At 34.6% G+C, this 19,397-nt stretch overlaps 2 protein-coding genes across 5 annotated transcripts; one reads left to right on the forward strand and one right to left on the reverse strand.

Annotated features, from left to right (window-relative positions):
- The first annotated feature begins 3,461 nt into the window (after nt 1-3,461).
- Nucleotides 3,462-7,452, forward strand: LOC126597330 (alkaline/neutral invertase A, mitochondrial-like). Its single transcript, XM_050264115.1, has 6 exons — nt 3,462-4,599; nt 4,976-5,141; nt 5,318-5,529; nt 5,822-6,315; nt 6,441-6,489; nt 6,675-7,452. The coding sequence occupies exons 1-6, from the start codon at nt 3,787-3,789 to the stop codon at nt 6,999-7,001; spliced, it is 2,061 nt and encodes a 686-aa protein (XP_050120072.1). The 5' UTR covers nt 3,462-3,786; the 3' UTR covers nt 7,002-7,452.
- Nucleotides 7,453-8,719: 1,267 nt separating this feature from the next.
- On the reverse strand, nt 8,720-14,291 carry LOC126597333 (gibberellin 2-beta-dioxygenase 2-like). Of its 4 annotated transcripts, XR_007614214.1 has the most exons (5): nt 13,784-14,291; nt 10,444-10,825; nt 10,089-10,285; nt 9,851-9,971; nt 9,117-9,215 (listed from the first exon to the last, which is right to left on the reverse strand). XR_007614214.1 is itself a non-coding variant. In XM_050264119.1 (3 exons), exons 1-3 carry the CDS (start codon nt 14,161-14,163, stop codon nt 8,937-8,939), a joined length of 1,041 nt encoding a protein of 346 aa, XP_050120076.1. In that variant the 5' UTR covers nt 14,164-14,291; the 3' UTR covers nt 8,720-8,936. The 4 variants fall into 4 exon arrangements, 2 of the variants coding, with proteins under 2 accessions (XP_050120076.1, XP_050120077.1); XR_007614215.1 differs by lacking the exon at nt 10,089-10,285 and having other exon boundaries at nt 9,851-9,967; nt 10,440-10,825; XM_050264119.1 differs by lacking the exons at nt 9,851-9,971; nt 10,089-10,285 and having other exon boundaries at nt 8,720-9,215.
- Nucleotides 14,292-19,397: the final 5,106 nt, after the last annotated feature.

Genomic DNA, 19,397 nt, shown 5'->3' on the forward strand with positions numbered 1-19,397 from the left:
GAACCTGCTGAAATTTGGGGGCGCTGCGCTACTGGGTTTTGATTTCAAGGGAAGAAGACGACCTGATTTGTTTGAAACTAGACGGCGTCGTTTACATTAATATGTGCTATTGGCTGTAAAACTCTGTCCTAATGAAACGGTGCGGCATGGTGAGCTAATTTAGTTTCTTTTTAATTTTTTAATTTTATTGATGTGGTCTTCTTTTAGAAACGCACTACCAGTGCACCATTTTAATTCTCTTCCCTCTCTCTCATTTGTTTAGACTATAGAAATACAAAAGGTTGATGTTTGTTATTGTTCTTTTTCAATCCTTGTTATTACTTCTAGTATTTAAAATTATAATACAAAAGATTGATGTTTGTTATTGTTCTTTCTCTATTCTTGTTATTATTTCTAGTATTTAAAATTATTTATATTTTGTTCTTTAATTTTTGAGAAATGATGACCTTGAGAACTTGATTCAAATATACGAAATTTTTGTGAGGAAAATGATATTATTGTTCTTATTATGTGAGAGATGTTTTTGCTTTTATTGAGAGAGATGTTTATATTGCAATAGATGTACAACAATTGTGTGATAGTTTGATTTTTATATTGAGATGCTTTTATTGATAATGAGCCTATTATGCGACCGTTTCAAGACATGAAACATTGCCGGCAACAATTGCAAGTTGTTTGTATTGATAAATTATTAACGACATTAATATTGTTTATTATCTAAAAGAGTTTGATTGCCTACATTTATTTTGGAACCTATTATGCTTTTAAATTTCGCCTCTCCCCTCGAAAATTTCTGGCTTCGCCATTGCCCATAACTAATGGGTATTTGTCCATCCCTATCCGTGGCTGACGTACCATGCTTTGCCCTTCTGATGTCAAAACTACAATTGCATGACGTACATGCACAACGTTTATATGCTGAAGTCTAAATTAAACCAGCTAAATTTAGATTAACGGGTTAAATTATCCCACCAAGTGGGACATAGTTTAAGCGTGAACAAAGTGACAAGAAACAATATAATTTTGTGTTAGAAAACATTGATCTTCTTTTTAAACTAAACATATTATTATTATTAACGAGTTTTAGCAGCCTAGTGGCTTGACTGGAAACGAAAGTTAAATTGTTTATGCATAATATTAACATCCACGTAAAACACGGGTCAAGCAGCAGCTGAATAAGTTTGATCATTCATCTTTTTTTTATTATTACTCATATTTTATGTAATACACAATTATTTAGTGGAATCTGGCATATGTACGAATGTAAATGGAATCACTGCTTACGCCATCAGTGACGATATTCAGCATGAAATTTACTTATTTTACTCAGAAATACTCGGACTATTTTAGACTTAAGAGAGTGGATTTATTTAAACACAAATTTGTCTTTACCATCAAGTTTTCCTTGGCCTGGGGCCAAGCTTTCTTGTGCTTCCATTTCTGAATTGGACAATAAGAGCCTGATGAGGATTTGTATGACACAAGTAAACATCTACGGTGATATTATGTACCAGATACGAACAAATAAAATATGAGGTCCACTATTTGTTTGCAAAGAAATTCTAAGATACGACACCACTCACAAGAGGTGTGATTCTAAAGCACCCTATACATCCCTTGTGAGTGTGCCCGTGAACGAATAATTAAATACCAATTTAATGCTGGCCCATTGTATGTAGTAGCTTAGCCCAATCTCCTTGCTTTTAGTGTAATTATTTTTTTTAACAAACGACATTATCTATATTAAGGCAGTGCAAGAGTAGGCTAAGCCTTACAATGAGTTAGTATAATGTGATTCAAATTCGGGTTTAACGAGAATTAAACTGAAGACCTCTTTTACTTACCAATAAAAATGAATACTACAAGATCTCCTCGTTTCCGCCACTCCATCTATTGTGAAATTACTAAGTTTGAGCCCATTAAAACCATCCTATTTGAAGACCAGAGAATACAATTGCATCAAAAGGCCTTAACCAAACCAAGTTTGAATTTGACTCTGTGAAGCTAGGGGTGGGTTCAAAAAACCGAAAACCGAAAAAAACCGAAAACCAAACCAAACCGAAACCGAAAAAACCGAACCGAACAAAAAAACCGAACCGAATTGAAAAAACCGAACCGAACCGAATTCTTTTGGTTCGGTTCGGTTTTAGTGATCTAGAAACCGAACCAAACCGAACCGAACCGAATTAATTAAATTAATTTTTTTATTTAATTATTTGTTTTGGATATTATTTTCTAAACCCAATTTGTAAGTTAAAATATGCTAAACCCAATGTGTTGCCAAACTTTAAGCTCAAAATATTAAAAAAAAGTCCTATAAAAACTTTAAACCCTAACCTATTATTTATCCCCCATATAAGGTTCCGGAGCCAAACCTCATCCTGAAGTACCTACATCCATCTCCATAGCACTGTCTACTTTTGTCTCAGCTTTCTTTTCCAAATCTACTCTCATATAACATGTAACAGAATCTATAAACATTTATTTTGGGTAGATTACTTAGGGAATTTTTGATGGAAAAGAATCCAACACACACTAAATAAATCCACCCACGCATTTCTTTTACTAATCAAGTTGTCAACATGCAGTTACAAGCAAACAACCCTGATCTTTGAACAACATCATACAATTTAACTTTTCTAAGTCATTTGTACGATTTTTGTGTTGTGATGTTGTTAGTTTGGACTTTGGAAGACTTGATTGATGATTTTAGTTCAACTTTAAATGTTTATTTTCATTGTCTTTGATTATAGTTAGAATGTTTGTGTTATGATTGTGTTGGATACGTTAAAATTTAAAATTTCAATGTTTTTCATTTTTTGAAAGAAAAAAAAAACAAAAAACCGAAACCGAACCGAAAAAAAACCGAACCGAAAAAAACCGAAAAAAAAATGAACCGAACCGAACCGAACCGAAATTTCGGTTTGGTTTCGATTTTGGCAAAAAACCGAACCGAATTAAACCGAACCCACCCCTATGTGAAGCCTCCAAGCCCAATATTCTTGACCCAAATCTGAAGTTAGATTCTAACGGTAACGTGCAAGACATGCTCATCGTCATCGTCTGTTGACGGATACTTCTGGTCAAAGCACTCAACCTACTTGTACGCACGCGTTTCCGTATAGATTTTCCTCCGTCGCTGTTGGAACCTCGCCTCTTACCCAATCCTCCACGTCATCCAAAAACATGCTCATCCTCCACGTCATCTAAATATCAAACCCGCAGACGCGCGCTTTATTGATTTCCGCACATTTTTTAATTCCTAAGACCGAGACACCGTGGGTCCCCGCAACGGACCCAATTGATAGTACAAGGACAAATTTAGCCTCGTTTAAAAACGTCACCCCTTTCTCGAATACGCACCTATAACCCTGCACACGCAGGGCTATTAATGTAATTACAAATAGAGGTCCCACTTAACTTTACCGTTTCCGTTGGTTATAAAACCGCGGGTATCAACCGACTTTCCCAATCGAACACGCTCTCTCTCTTCATCGCATTCGAATTCATTCAATCTCTTGGAGCAGATCAACTGTAAGTAACGTACACTTTCTGTTTTTCTTTTCTTTTCTTTTTTCTAATAATTTTAGCTTTGAATTCTGATCATTTATATAATCCAAGAATTTCGTCGGATCGAGCTCTGTTTTTCTGAATTTTTTTCGAGATTAACAGAGCCGTAATTACCAAAATACAACACAAATTTCAGTTTTGGTACTTAATTTTTGGATTTTAAGAAAAAAGGGGTAAAAATTAGTGGATTTTGTGATCAGTGTAAATATAGATAGAATGAGTAGCAGCAATTGTATTGGAATCTGTACCGTGAGCGTGAGGCCATGTTGTAGAATTATCACAGGCTATGGCTACAGAGGTTCTTCAATTTTCGGTTCTGGGCAGCCGAAATTGAATAGAAAAGTTACTGGTAATTTGTCCAAATTGCGATCCAGAAGTCACGATCGTGGCTGTAGTTCCCAGATTGTAAGGTACCTACGTGTAATTGATCCGAATCGGAGAGATTTTAGTGGTTTCGATTCGAATTGGGGGCGGTCTAGGGTTTATACGGAGAATAGCCGTGTTGATTGTAGGAGGGGCAGTAGTAGGAGAAGGGGTGTTTTAGTGATACCGAATGTAGCGTCGGATATTAGGAACCATTCAACCTCGGTGGAGTCTCAGGTTAAAGGGAAGACCTCGTTCGAGAGTATATACATTCAAGGTGGCTTGAATGTGAAACCTTTAGTGGTTGAGCGCATTGAGACGGATTATGGTGATGTAGTTAAGGAAGAGGAGTCTAGGGTAGAGGTAAATAGCTCAAATGTGAATGTAAATGTAAATGTAGGTAATTCCAAGGGTTTGAATGACAATAAGGTTGAGAGAGAGCTGTCTGATATTGAAGAGGAGGCCTGGAGGTTACTTCGAGATTCCGTTGTTAGTTACTGTGGGAATCCGGTGGGAACTCTTGCTGCTACTGATCCGGCTGACAAGACACCCCTCAATTACGATCAGGTCTTTATTCGTGATTTTGTCCCATCAGCACTTGCTTTCTTGCTCAATGGGGATGCGGAGATTGTCAAGAATTTTCTGCTTCACACTTTGCAGTTACAGGTAATGACACAATCTTTATCAGTTGCGTATATGTTGGCATTAGCTTGTTTTTAAACCAATGCTAATTCAACTTTTGGTTGTAATTGTATTGTCTATTCTTCTTCCCACGATTGTTTTTAAACCAATGTTATTTCAACTTTGTTGCTAGAGTTTTGATTTTGAGATTTTGTAAATGATCTCGTTGTTTCCTCCAATTAGCAAATTTAACATGTTTAACTCTTTATTGATACCCCCAATGACATCTGTGGTGATGTAAGAATAGAAATTGGCATGCTGTTCAAAATTCAAATATATTTTGGTAATCTGGTTCCGCATTGAGCATTGCCACATTTTTGTGACTGCTCATCTGATTAATTCTTGTTTGGTCATTTGTTAGAGCTGGGAGAAGACAGTGGACTGCCACAGCCCTGGGCAAGGGTTGATGCCGGCAAGCTTCAAAGTGAGGACTGTTCCTCTTGATGGAAGCCCTGGAGAATTTGAGGAAGTTTTAGATCCTGATTTTGGTGAATCAGCCATCGGCCGTGTAGCACCTGTTGATTCAGGTAATCTAATCTTAATTGCTGGTTACTGTGACATATATAAAGTACTGTTTCAGGTTTTTCTTGTCCATTTTAGGTTGGGATAAGTGATGCAGAGGGGAGAGTTGGAGACCATATTGACATTACAATCTTACAATTAGTTAGATAGTATCTGATTTATATTTGAATTACTATGACAGGGTTGTGGTGGATTATCTTGTTGAGAGCTTATGGAAAGATTACGGGTGATTATGCATTACAAGAAAGGGTGGAGTTCCAGACAGGCATAAGGCTGATTCTTAATCTGTGTTTAAAAAATAGATTTGACATGTTTCCAACCCTGTTGGTCACTGATGGGTCCTGTATGATTGATAGACGGATGGGTATTCATGGACACCCTCTCGAAATCCAAGTAAGTTTGAAAATGTAAGAATGTTTAGTGCCTTTATACGTGTCATATCCTAGGCTTCTAGCTGGGTTTTGTTGTCCGTTGTTCTTTCTATAGAAGTCACACCATCGGTTGTGTCCAATATTTCTTAAGAGAAAACTCCTAACTATCATAGTGTCCCCCAAGGGAATGGTGGCTTAAATTGGTTAATTTATAAATTAGATAGAACACTAGCCCTCTGCTTGCCTTCTTATTTGGCCCCTTATTTTGCTTGCCTCTCTGGTTTGTACTTTACTTAACAAATCTGGTTATACAGGCATTGTTTTATTCAGCTTTACGATGCTCACGTGAAATGCTCATTGTCAATGACGGAACAAAAGATTTGGTGACTGCAGTGAATAACCGACTTAGTGCACTCTCATTTCACATCAGAGAGTATTATTGGGCGGATATGAAGAAGATCAATGAGATTTATCGTTACAAGACAGAGGAATATTCCACAGATGCCATCAACAAGTTCAATATCTATCCAGATCAAATTCCCTCTTGGTTAGTAGATTGGATTCCTGAGGAAGGTGGTTACCTCATTGGCAATCTGCAACCTGCTCATATGGATTTTAGGTTCTTCACTCTTGGAAATCTTTGGTCCATTGTATCATCTCTGGGTACCCAAAAACAGAATGAGGGTATTTTGAATTTGATTGAGTCCAAATGGGATGATTTCGTGGCTCAAATGCCCCTTAAAATTTGCTTCCCCGCTCTGGAGTATGAAGAATGGCGAATAACTACTGGTGGTGACCCAAAAAACACGTGAGGCTCTACAAATTTTATTCTCTTTGTTACTTATGTATACCTCATTGTTCTGCAAATCTTCTGACTACAAGCTTTTCTCCCGGTGGAATTATTGCTTATGCACTTATTGTCTCCACTTGTAGGCCTTGGTCATATCATAATGGTGGATCTTGGCCAACCCTCCTATGGCAGGTATGTCCATAAAAGGAGTTTCTTTAGATCATTTCGCTTTCTTTTTTGGGGTTACTTTGTGGAGGTGATCCAGAGAGTTATTCTGTGCCCCTACCGATTGTCCTTAGTTCTATAAATCCTGTATACTATGTGCTGCAACCCGATTATCTGATTTTCTGTAACTCTGTCTTTTATAATTATCTTAGTTCACATTGGCTTGCATCAAGATGGGGAGGACAGAATTAGCGGAAAAGGCAGTTGCTTTGGCAGAAAAGAGGCTTTCTATGGATCACTGGCCCGAATACTATGACACAAAAAGTGGGAGATTTGTAGGCAAGCAATCCCGGCTTCACCAGACGTGGACAATTGCTGGTTACCTAACCTCGAAGATGCTTTTGGAGAACCCCGAGAAAGCGTCATTGTTGTTTTGGGAGGAAGATTATGAACTTCTCGAGACTTGCGTTTGTGTTCTCAACAAAACTAGTCGGAAGAAGTGTTCACGCTTTGCAGCAAAATCTCAGGTTGCGGTCTAATGACAAGGATATATTTATGCTCGGTGCTTGTGGGCAACGCGGTGAACGTGGGTAACTAACAAAACCGTGGATGATGGTTCGGAGGTGACTTGGTCCAAAATAAGGATAGGCATTGGAGTTTCTCTAACAGCCAGCAGGTGTAAACTGCATATTCTTCTGTAATTTCTATCCGCACACCTATTTTTACTTCATACACCCCTTGTTAGTTTCTAATATCCAGTGATTCTCTTCAATTCATTCGATCTAACAATCGGAAATTGAGAGGAGTGTGGAAAATAAAAAGAGGTGTGTGGATAACATATACCCCATTGAAGTACAGATTGATTTTAGGAGAGCCTTTTAGCTCATGTCTCCTATGTTTCTATGGCTTAACAATTTACATGTATCATTGTACGATGTGGAAAATGTAATAAATTTGAACGGAGTTTAGCCATTTACATGATTTAACAAATTAATTCTCTTATTTCATTTTGTGCGTTGGAATTAGGTTCATCCGAGTAGATTACTTAATACCTAACTAATTTAAGAACAATTCTTTGCTGCTCAAGGTTTTGAAGGAATCCTTCTCAACACATTTTGTACTCAATTCATAGACTTCGTGCTTAAGATAGGGGCGTTTAGATTATAAATCACGAAACATATAAAATAAAAAGATGATTTCCGGAAAAAATTAAACGAGTGGTTTTGGCTGAAGAACATTTGCAGCTTTCTGTGTGATTTTTCTTCGTGCTTGGGCTGCAGGATGCAATTGGGGGCCACACAACTCCTGTTAGTCACTAGTCTTACCTATTTCAATAATTCTTTGTATCCAGATCCATAAACCTAGCAAATAATTGTGATGGTTTTTGGTTAGATTCTTACCCTCCACATCATCTTACATCATACTTTATGTCCTATTAGCAACGATGTCGAGACATAAATCCTTACGTATAATCAAAATTATATTTTACATATATACAAGTTTACAGGTTAGAAAATGAATGTCGTAAATTCACGAGAATATATTACGATGATACATAAGAATCTCACCACTTTCTTATATTTGAATTGAAGATTATTATGGTACAGTCTAGTCCGTGGTGTAAGGTAGGAAAACAATCTTTAGAAGGTTACCTGCCAAAGATTAGACGATGATACATAAGAATCTCACCACTTTCTCATATTCGATGCCATGAGTTGGACACTTGCATGGTTGCACCAAAATAAAGGTTGGTTTGGCATTGCTATTCTTTGAAAAAAAAAAACTATTTCTGCTGTGCTGTGAGAATAAACTCATTTTTGTTGCTTCATGTTTTCAATTTTTTTTTCACCCAAAATTGTAAAAATAAGTTATTTTTAAGTGTAAGGAACCTTTTTTTTTCCTGTACACAGAGTCCCACGTGCATGCGGGCAAAATTTTCTTCTTTTTGAGAATTGCACCAAGACAGATAGTTGAACCTTTTCTTTTGAAACTAAATGAATACATACACTGTACACAGCCTAGAAACCTAAGATCTTATCAAACCTAAGATCAATCATTTTGATGGTAGGGTTTCAATCTCAAATAATAGAGCATTCATTTATTCACATTCACAATAAAAGTTTGATGTTCATCTTCAGTTTTTCAATTAAATAAAAATAATAATATCAGAAGCCATATTCACATTCACAATAAGAGTTTGATTCTTTATCTCAATTTTTTTCTATATAAAAAATAAACTAAATATAGACCATAGGTCTTGAGATTAATTTTTTCTTCCTTTTCTTTCATTGATAACCTAATTAAGTACAACATTTTCCCATACATAAGTACAAAGTCTATGACTTTCGCTATGAGTAAGAAAAACTTCGGGAAAACCGAATGCATGAAGAACAAAAAAGAAAGAAAAAGGCTGCTTCGCTTCACAATGCAGTAAGAATTTTCACTTTCCTCCTCTTCTTTTTCTCTATGACTTCTCATTCCAGCGGTTGATCTATGAAGCATTCATCATTGGTAGAAATTCTGAAGAGGTTAAGACGGTTTTCGCCGAGGCGTAGAGAGTGCGTGGTTTTCTTGTACTCAGCCCAAGTGAAGGGTTTGTAGAGCCGAGGCTTCTCCGGTGTGACCATTTCTGGAAGAGCACTCAAACATGCGTTCAGGGAGGAAGCAGCAAAATACGCCATTGACATTCTAGACTCTGATGGATTGGTTAAGGCTCTATGTCTAACGCTCACAAATCTTCCATTTGTCATGGCCTTCAATATTAAGGGTAACATTAGTGAAAAAAACAATTCAACTAAACAAAAGCAACAGTATTTTACTATTATTGAAGATGTTGTCTATGAGCATGGGACTACATTATGAATTTATGCAAGTTCATAGGTCTCACTTCTATTATCGATATAATTCATGATTTGATATTAAATTGATTGCCAAACTTTTTTAATGACCTTTAAGAAAGTTGTACTTGGAAAAGCATAAAGTCACTTCAACCAGACAAGCTAGTACACTCAATTGTATATCTCCATATTTGAAAAAAAAAAAAAAAACTTTCAATTATGTATGAGAAGTTGTTTTCATTTCCAACCAAAAAGGAATGTCCCTTATCATGAGACGTGACTACCTAACGAGAACCTTTCTAGGTTGAATTGGGTTCTTTAAGAAGTATGCAAACCCTGGTTTAAATTTTTTAAGAAGTATGAATACTCTTTCCTATTTTTTAATACTCAGTGGGACAATTCTTATTGTTATGACTTGGGGTAAGTTAAGGTTTATCATGATTCTCCCCCATTTTTGTTCTAACTTCTACGAATAAATACATTAGTTGTTTCAGCGACAAGTGTTAAACGTATGCATGTGATGTCAATCATTGATAAGTTGTAGGATTCACCTTCAACATTGACTGACAGCTACCCATGCACAACTATCAATCATTGATAAATTGTGAGATTATCATCAGTCAGCACGCTTTAACCCACAAAGCTCATATTCAAAGGAAGGACTATGACTGCCTGAACAAAGGAAACCAACCCAAAGGGAACATAAAGGGGATTAGGTCTAGGTGTATAATTACTTATGATATTCATATTCCTTGGACACAATTAAATTAACTTGATAGGAAAAATGACCTAGTTTTTGTGAGGTTGTCTTAAACACACCATAAATGGCATGCTTCCATTTAACCAAAGCACTTTTCAGTTCCAATCTGCTTTCAAATATGGGCAGTCATCAATTACCCAATGGGGCGAATCCCCCAGGCTAAGAACACACACTGGTTGGTTATAGACTGAAATTCTGGGCCCCCACTTACCATAAAATGCAAAGGCTACATGCAGTCAAAAAATTGCAGCGATTACTCAAAATCAGTTCTCAGTCAGTCTCAATCAATTCAAAGTCTTCTTTTTAAGATTGTTATGATTACCATGACATGTGAATATCTAGAAAGAGAAACAAGAGAGAGAGGGTGAGAGAAAATCGACCAACCTGCAACACGTCACCCACATTAACCCAATAGGCCGTGGGGTCAGAGGGGACGGAGACCCACACCCCATCTTGTGGAGAGATTTGGAGGCCGCCCACGTCGTTGGACCTCAGGAGGGTGAGGAGCTGAGGGTCGGAATGCTCCCCAAACCCTACCTTGCTGATGTTACTGATGGAGGATGGTGACGTATCATTATCCTTGCAGATGTCCTTCTTGTTGTGCAGATGCGGGTAGTGATTGAGCCTGAAGACCGAGTCACTGTCGACGTCCCTGATCAGCCTACTGAAGACTGATGTGTCAGGGACCCACAATCCCTCACCAATCAGATCCAAGAGCTCACATGCCAAATCCCTAACTGCTGCAATGTATTCACTCACTGCCGAGCTGTTCAGACAATACCACTCAATTCATCAGGATATTCAGAACCCACAGTCTAGCTTGCAGTTCTTTCACTTTCTTTCACTTTCTGCATGAAACCGATGGATCCTAAAACGAATTCATGGCTACCATAACGTTTTAGATCACTTATAGAAGATACTGTACAAGAGTTTCTCTACATGGCTTGGTACTAAGTATTAAGAACTCGAGAGATTAGTAGTGTGAACTTGTTTCATGAAAATTTATCTCTTATTTATTTTAATAAGCAGTTCGTCTTCTTGCTCTGACTCCATTTTTTCAGTACCATTGTCTTGTTAGTTTTTATGTACAACAAAGTCTAAAAAGTGGTCACTTTCTAACTCCATGCTGAGATATACAACCGAGATTAGATATAAACTATACACAATAATCTAAACTTCTGATTAACAAAATTCTTTTTATTAATAAAAATATAACAACATAAAATCATATTTGTTTTTATTATTTTTTGATATGATTTGACGCTCTTGATGTGACACTGCCTCTGACTCGTCATTCTGATTCCCCAATTTTCATCACAATAATGGTACAACAATTTTGTACTCGATCTTTCTCCTTTCTGATTTCCTTCAAATAATGGAATACATGCTAGCTCTGTAATTTGTGTACAATCTATACTATTGACAGAGAGGAGGAAGAGGAGTGTCTGATTCAGTGAGTGTGTCACTGACAGCTAGGAGTCGAGAAGAGGTAGTCATCTCCCTTTGTTTCCTTGTAACTTTTCAGTGCTTGTCTAGATTTTAACAAGTCACGTGAATAACCAAATGGGTTTCCTCTATTTCTTACTTTTCAATTTGGAAAATTTTATCTGAATTCATCTAATTTTTTTCTACATTCAACTTAAATTCTAAATATGAATTGTCTATTTTAATATATTGCATAATTATCATCAAGTACAAGATGAAATTAAAAATAAAAATAAAATTTATCAATAAACTCATTCTCAATAATTAAGTTCTACAATCACACAATCTTTATCCTACGTTCATTCTGACTAAATTCCTAAGAACTGCCATAAAACCCTACGATCACCTAATAATCAAATCAGGTTGCTTTTCATTTCCTTTCTAGCTTCATGTTAACTCGATCAACAAGAGCAATAATTACAAGCAATATCACCACAAGAAACAAAAGAGTCAGAAAGCTTTCAACACATCGAAATGTTTTCCATGTCATTACGAGTGCATGTTTAAAGTGTGAGTCCTCTTCTTGTTATTTGTTCAGTTCTGCTTCCAATTCAACTATTTATGCATGTAAAAGCAGCATATATCACTCAAATGAAAATTCTTGCCATGATCCTTCAATAAAACGTGATGAGAAGTTCTATTGAAATATATTTTCACTAAGGTGTCTACATAATTTTACATGATTCAAATTCCAAAGTACTAGTTCAACTGCTTGCCTAGCAGCTACTGAACTGTTTAATCTTGAATTACAAATTCCTCACTTAGTTGAATCACATTCAGGCTAGCTACTTGGACTACTCTATTAAGAGCTTGGCGAAGATCATTTCCTAACAACCTTGCACTCCAAACCGATGTTGCAAAAGTTTAAAAAACAAATTGATGATGCTAATCAATTCATCTATAACAATTGGTTGCCATGACAAAAATCTTAATTCTTCATTCACTCATTTGGGATTTTATTTTCTAAATAGGTGTAAAGATGAATTATATATTGAATTGAGTTTGTGAGTATAGTTTAGATAGTAAATTTGGATTTAAAGAAAAATTGATTATTTAATTAAAAATAATATGGATGTAAAACGTAAGTTTGATATAGAAAAATGTTGTATGGGTTCAAATAAAATTTCTCTTTGTTTCCTTGTAACTTTTCAGTGTTTGTTTAGATTTTAACAAGTCACGTGAATAACTAAATGGGTTTCCTCTATCTCTTACTTTTCAATTTTAATTTAATTTTGATTTTCCATATATAAAAAATGAAGAAATTTGTCATTAACATTTTCAAACGGAATTGTTATTGGCACTCCAAATTTCTCATTCTACAATCCAAATTTTCTATATTTAGAAAGAAAAATACACTTATGAAGAGGGTAGAATGAGATTTTTGGAGTGCCAATAATACTTCCCTTTTCAAATAGTTATTCCAAATTCCAACTTATTTGCACTTCTATTTAGTGAAGAATTATTATTTTGAAATGTCAATAATAATTCTTAGAAATAATTTTTTACGGAGAAATAAAGGTTTGTGTTCAAAGAAATATTTGAAATGAATTCGAATCATAAGAGAAATTGGATAAATAAGAAATAAAGAGAAACTAAAATCATCAAGTTTGTTTGAATTTGAATCAATTTTGCAGCTGATCAACTTATCTTCTTTTAAATGAGTTTGTTTGTTCTGATAGAGAAAAAGAAAAGATTAAACAGTAGACTTAAAAACCAAGTTTTGAAATCCTAAACCCTGAATTCTGAAAAAGAAACTTGAAGTACCTCTTATAAAAAAAAACACACACACTTTCAAATGAGCCCATCATTTTCTTTAAAAGTACATGGCTAACTAATGAACAGTTTGTACCTAGACCTACAAAAAATTGTTACCCCTTCCCCCGCCCGTCCTACATTAAATAAATTTTAGCTAAATTTTACGAGTCATGTACCACCTTCCAAAAGAAAAAGTACCTATTTGAAACCCAATAATAACTACTGAGATAGCTCCGCCCGTCCTACATTAAATAAATTTTAGCTAAATTTTACGAGTCATGTACCACCTTCCAAAAGAAAAAGTACCTATTTGAAACCCAATAATAACTACTGAGATAGCTTTCGGATATAGATATATATAAATATATATATATAGAGAGAGAGAGAGAATTATTATTAACATTTTAAAAATCTCATTCTATACTTCAAATTTTTTATAATATAAATAAAAAATATACTTGTAAGGAGTGTAGAATGACAGTACCTGAATTTTGTAGGCTCATTTGAGATGGTTTTGAATCTTTGAGCAATGGAAATTGGGTTTGTGTTGAAAATAAGGTACTCAACCTCTCCCGTATCACCATTGAGGCCTATGTTCTTGCAGCCATAGCCAAAGGGATCGGAAGGCCCTGCCCTTTGCTTCTCGGACACTGGTTGGGCAAAGAAGCTGAGGCTTTGCTCCTCCACTTTGGATATAATGTCTTTTGGGACGCCATGGTTGATGACCTTGAAGAAACCATAGTCCTCACAAGCTTTGACAATGAGCTTCCTCACTTGTGACCTCTCGGCTGAGAGGTCTATGATGGGAAGATCAACGGCCTGGATCTTTTCGTTGCGAGTTGGGTTTGGAGATGCCACCACCATGGCTGGTAATCTAAGAGAGGTGGTGCAGAAAACTAAGAAGAGATGGTGAATAACTAAGAATATCTGTAGGGTTTTTTGTGGGGGGAAAAGAGAGAGGAAAAGAAAGAAGAGGGAGTTTTTTGTGTAGAGGAAGTTTGGAGAGGAAGTGATATGTATTGGGGTATTTATGAGAGAAAGAGAGAGAGAGAGAGAGAGAGAGAGAGGATCACAAAGGGGTTACTGGGGATTCAGGAATCGTTGACTTTTGGGTGAAGTACAACTAGCAAATTTCTGTCATACAAGAAGGTTGACTTAATTGTGCACACTTCCTTGACTAGGTTTCTTTTGTTTTCTTATTTAATTCATTAGTTTATGCATAGTATTTGCGTTCCATCGTTAATTGGAATGAATTCATTCTCACATTTGCAAATAACATTTTTCTATCGTAGAAATTTTATTTCGAATTTGAGATCAATAAGTCATCTAAATGAATAAAAAGAATCAATAGTATAAGTATCAAGTAACTATTAATAATCAACCATTGATTTATTTGATACATTAGAATGACTATACGGTCTCATATTTGAATGATTTTTCGTAACGACAATCTTTAAATAAAGATTAAGAAGTTGAACATTTCTGATTATGAAATATCTATGATGAAATTACGTTATTTGCAAGTGAATGAGCTCATACCCCTAAAGGAAAAAATGCAAGTATTATCCTTACTTATTGGGTTTAGCAGTTATTCATCTTTAGTTCACAAGTCTTAAACATGACTCGCAATAAACACGAGAATGTATAGCATACACCGTAATAACAAAAGCAAGATCATTTCTTTTTTTTTTTTTTTGGTTTAATCAGAGAGTCTAAAAAATCTAATAATATAATTGTATGAATTTTGATATGAACGTATTGGTGTGAAATTTTGTGTGTATTGATAGTTTTGGTTTAATAATTCTAAAATGTGACAATTCTATGTCTCTACACATATTTTCCTGTCCTTTCTTCTTTTTGTGGATGATTTTATTTCTTACTTAAATTGCATGAATTATGGGTGTGAAATCTATATTATATGGTCAAATATTTTATTAATATTCACATTTGGAGGATCGGTCGTGTCAGAGACGTGCTCATAACAAAAAGAAAAATGCAACTTGCAAGTAAGCCCTTTGACCCATCTCCCTTCCATGTGTGTTCGTGCTCTTTTCGATTTTGTATACATATTCCCTTTTGTATACTTTGATTTTGATCTTACAACCATCTACGACTTTTAGCAATGTCTTTAACTAGAAATACAAAATAAAGAAAACTAAAAAACAACACCTTTAAATATTGCTGACTATTTATCGATGCATTGACAGATAATATCAATGAAAAAACTTTCATACAATGATATTATGTTCACATTCTCGTTATTTTACTAGTTGTATGACGTATTCCATATCATATAGTATGTGATAGAGATAATGAATATATGTCTCCCGTGTAGGTAACTTATTCTGGAGATCGTGGGTTTGATGAGTTGGGTTTGTACGAGCATGACTTTCCACGTATTGTGATCATCAAACTCAACATTTTGTTGGGCAACAAGTAACAACTCTTATCCCAAAGGTACCAACTTCAGTTACTATACAGATCCTACGTCCAATCGTATCTCACATGATAAAGACAATACTAGATGGATCATGGATGGTGTTGGTCCGTATTTGTGGTTCACCCATCTTTAATTGCCCATGACAATATGGCATGATCTAGTTTTTTCTGGGTTTTTTATTTGGGTTCAAGGAATTTCGTGATTCATCATTCTTCAAGTGTTGGTCATTACTGTGAAAGCCATACTTACGTGGTCAGTGGTTGATTAGGAATTTAATTATGATTACAATCAACAAATTCGGATGAGTTTTCGACTAATCAAGTTATAATCTGTTTGTGGTTTTACATTTGGATAATGTTATAGATAAGCTACATTATCGTATCACATCTCTAATATAAGTGAGACTTACCGGTAAAAAACTAAAGATGAACTCAACCTCTTTATCTGAAAAAACACAGTGCGGTACAAGAATATGGCACGCGATATAACCAATGCACATTCTTAAACATGAGTAAAAGTTTATGTTGAATGATATAAATTTTGACCAACAAAAAATGATTTAGTGATGGGTGACATCATTTGATGCATTGGGTTGTTAGACTTGGTTAAGTAGTTTGTTATTAGTTAAATAGTCTCTAATAACTTCTTTTTTTATTAATAAATTCACCTCATAGCCACTTTCCATGATAGCAATGCTAAAATAAGATTAACTTTGCGGTTTAACAAACAAAAAAAAAAAGTTGTCTCTAAGTCACTCTGCTATTGTATAAGTAGCTTGTGTTGCCAATTGATCCTTCATGTGAAGGTATTACAATATCGCACCATAATTTCTTTCTTTCAATCAAAGAGATGGTACACAAATTAATTGGTAGAATAACACGGTTTACCTACATTTCTCATCACATATTAATCCAAAATTAATTAGATTATGTACCAATGCAGTCCAAACAATGATCGTATTAGATTAGTTTTGTATTTTAGAGAGCGAGTGTGAAGCTCGGTATCAAGTGGTCACAAATATGGCATTCTTATTTACCAAAAAAATAAGGTCTTATTACATAAGTGGTAGATAAAGTTCATTATTTTTATTAAGAATGAATCTTTTGATTTGTTAAAGTTGATAGTACGTAGCTTCTGTAGTTAGGGAGAAATTTTTTAGTACACAACTTGATATACCAAGTATCATATAATATACATATATATTTTTTTAAATATATAACCACTTGTATCCATGTGGTTGAGATTTTTCAACGAGCCGTGTTCCTGGGTGAGTACGATCAGCAAGATGGGAGGTCGTTATCCATCTGTTGATATTAAATTGTTAACATGAAGCATTAAACGCTTCCTAATTTGTACATTACTTTATATAACTTCATGTGGCCACGCCAATATACACATTACAAGGTTATGATGTTTACTATTAACAAATAGAAGGTCACTATACACTAAAAAAAAAAAAAAAAGTCGTCTTCACCGACTGTTCATGGTCATATTGGTTGATGAGTCGCTTTGAAAGTTTCATTCAATCAACTGATTTCAGCGGTCTCAGAATAACTAAGTCATTTAGTCTTAGCATTCTCTCATTGTCGAGTCACATCACGAGCAATATGTAGTTGTACAAATTTATGGGTGGAGCTAAAACTTCAAGTTCGGGGGCCAAACATAAGATATAAAGCTTAATATATATTAGTTAAAATCTGTAGACATCTGTTTTTTATACATATTTTAACGCATATGTTGTAGGGTTAACTTCGTAAAATATTTCAATGATTTAAATCATCTTTATTTTTGTACATCCTCATATTTGTAAAAAAAAAAAAAGAGGAGGATAAATCCAAAAGCACTAAGGCATTCATTTTGTAGTGAAGAAAATGAACGAATATGATCCTACAAAAAAACACCAAATTTAATCCAATTGTAATATAGTTTCGAATTTTGGTGATTTTTGGTTAACATGATCTTTAAGCTAAGTTATAAAAGTAAATTGTTGAATCGTTGAAATACATTACAGAATAAAACCCACGTATGTCAAAAGTGCGTCCCCGGATCCTATATATATATATTAGTTACATGAGTATTAAGTGTAGAAGAGGAGTGGTTATCTCTCTTTATTATTCCACCGTAAAGGTTCTCTTTTTTTTGGGCCAATTAACATGAACTTCATTGATAGAAGAAGATATTACAAATGTTAAATGAAATAAACATAAAAATAAGCTGCAATTAATCCGAAAAGACAAATTTAAATAAAGCACGTGATAACCAAATTAGACCAGTCCGTTGATGAAAATTGTCACCATCACAATCACCGTGCAACTCGCCATTCCAATGCTTAGGTCGGCGGATTCACCGTCAGCACCAACAAAAACCAGAGGCCCCAAAGCAAAAACACAAATACAAAACAGCCCCAAGGCTAACAATCTTCACATTTGTGCTTATACATTATATACATATATAAATTAGGATAACAAGGGACAAAAAGAAATGGAGAGCCAGGGCTGCTCGTGGTTTATGTTTAACTCTGCCATTGCGTACAATATCTATTTGATTTACGAGTCACTTCTTAAGATTATCAGTGATATTTTTTTAATAATTAGGTGATTCAACCTTTAGTCATAGCAGTGTTAATCTGCATTAACTTATCAAATTGGAAACCCTACTCAATGTCTCAATCCGACTGTCCAATTCAAGTTATTATTTTCTTTTGTGTTTGATTTGACGCTCATTGAATGTGATTTCATAATTTTATAATTTTTTTTATACATGCATATTGTCGATATGACGTCCATTATTATACTTAAATATTTTAAATTTTATTATATATAATAAAATAATATGTACACATAAAGATAGATACAACAAATATTAATTTTATGGCCTAAGCCTCAAAAGCCTTCTCCATATACGATTTGCGTTCTTCTTTTGTTTGCTAGACTCTTCGATTTGCAGCCGTTCTAAGCAATAAATTGATGTTTTGCACTGGCCATTAATAAGATATTGTCAGACAAAGATGCGACTATTCAATTATTTTGTAGAGATGTATTAACAGAACTATACAAGGGAACATGGATCCTCTCCGGATCCATTGGTTTTAATCCATCAAATTCCTAATTTGGACCATTAAAATTTAATTTAACGATTACAAATAGGAGCTTACTTTATAATAAAAATTATAATAATTTTAACCGTTAAATCAAATTTCAATGATCAAAATTATGAGATTTGGTGGATTACGACCAATGGAACCTAAGAGGATCCATGTCCTATACAAGGAATCATATCCAACATTTGACTCGAATTATATATGTATATATTTTACATCAGTATTCGTGTGAGGAATATTTCTTAGTTTAATTATGAAACCATAAATTTATACATCAACATGTTAAGTCGCTGGTAATAGATTTAAAAACTAAAATTTTAAGTATTTTTAAGAACGAATATTATACGCGTAACTTACAACATAAGAAAAGTAAATTGATATAAATAAATTAGTTACTCAATTTATAACGTTGATTATACGTATCAATGTAAACCTTAACTATTATCTATTTAAATATTAGTAGTTAACAATCATTTTCAACAGTCCAACAGGAGCTAATGTCTTATTCTAATCCAAACCCACAAACTTTATTTGTATGGCTGACATAGATCTAAATAA

The sequence above is a fragment of the Malus sylvestris genome, chromosome 13 (assembly GCF_916048215.2).
Source record: "Malus sylvestris chromosome 13, drMalSylv7.2, whole genome shotgun sequence".
Lineage (NCBI taxonomy): Eukaryota > Viridiplantae > Streptophyta > Magnoliopsida > Rosales > Rosaceae > Malus > Malus sylvestris.

Coding starts and splice junctions, on each gene's coding strand:
- LOC126597330 (XM_050264115.1), top strand. CDS start 3,787: ATGAGTAGCAGCAATTGTATTGGAATCTGTACCGTGAGCGTGAGGCCA. Junction 4,600..4,975: donor TTCACACTTTGCAGTTACAG/GTAATGACACAA, acceptor GTCATTTGTTAG/AGCTGGGAGAAGACAGTGGA. Junction 5,142..5,317: donor TGTAGCACCTGTTGATTCAG/GTAATCTAATCT, acceptor TTACTATGACAG/GGTTGTGGTGGATTATCTTG.
- LOC126597333 (XM_050264119.1), bottom strand. CDS start 14,163: ATGGTGGTGGCATCTCCAAACCCAACTCGCAACGAAAAGATCCAGGCC. Junction 10,826..13,783: donor AATGAGCCTACAAAATTCAG/GTACTGTCATTC, acceptor TTGTCTGAACAG/CTCGGCAGTGAGTGAATACA. Junction 9,216..10,443: donor ATGTGGGTGACGTGTTGCAG/GTTGGTCGATTT, acceptor TTAATATTGAAG/GCCATGACAAATGGAAGATT.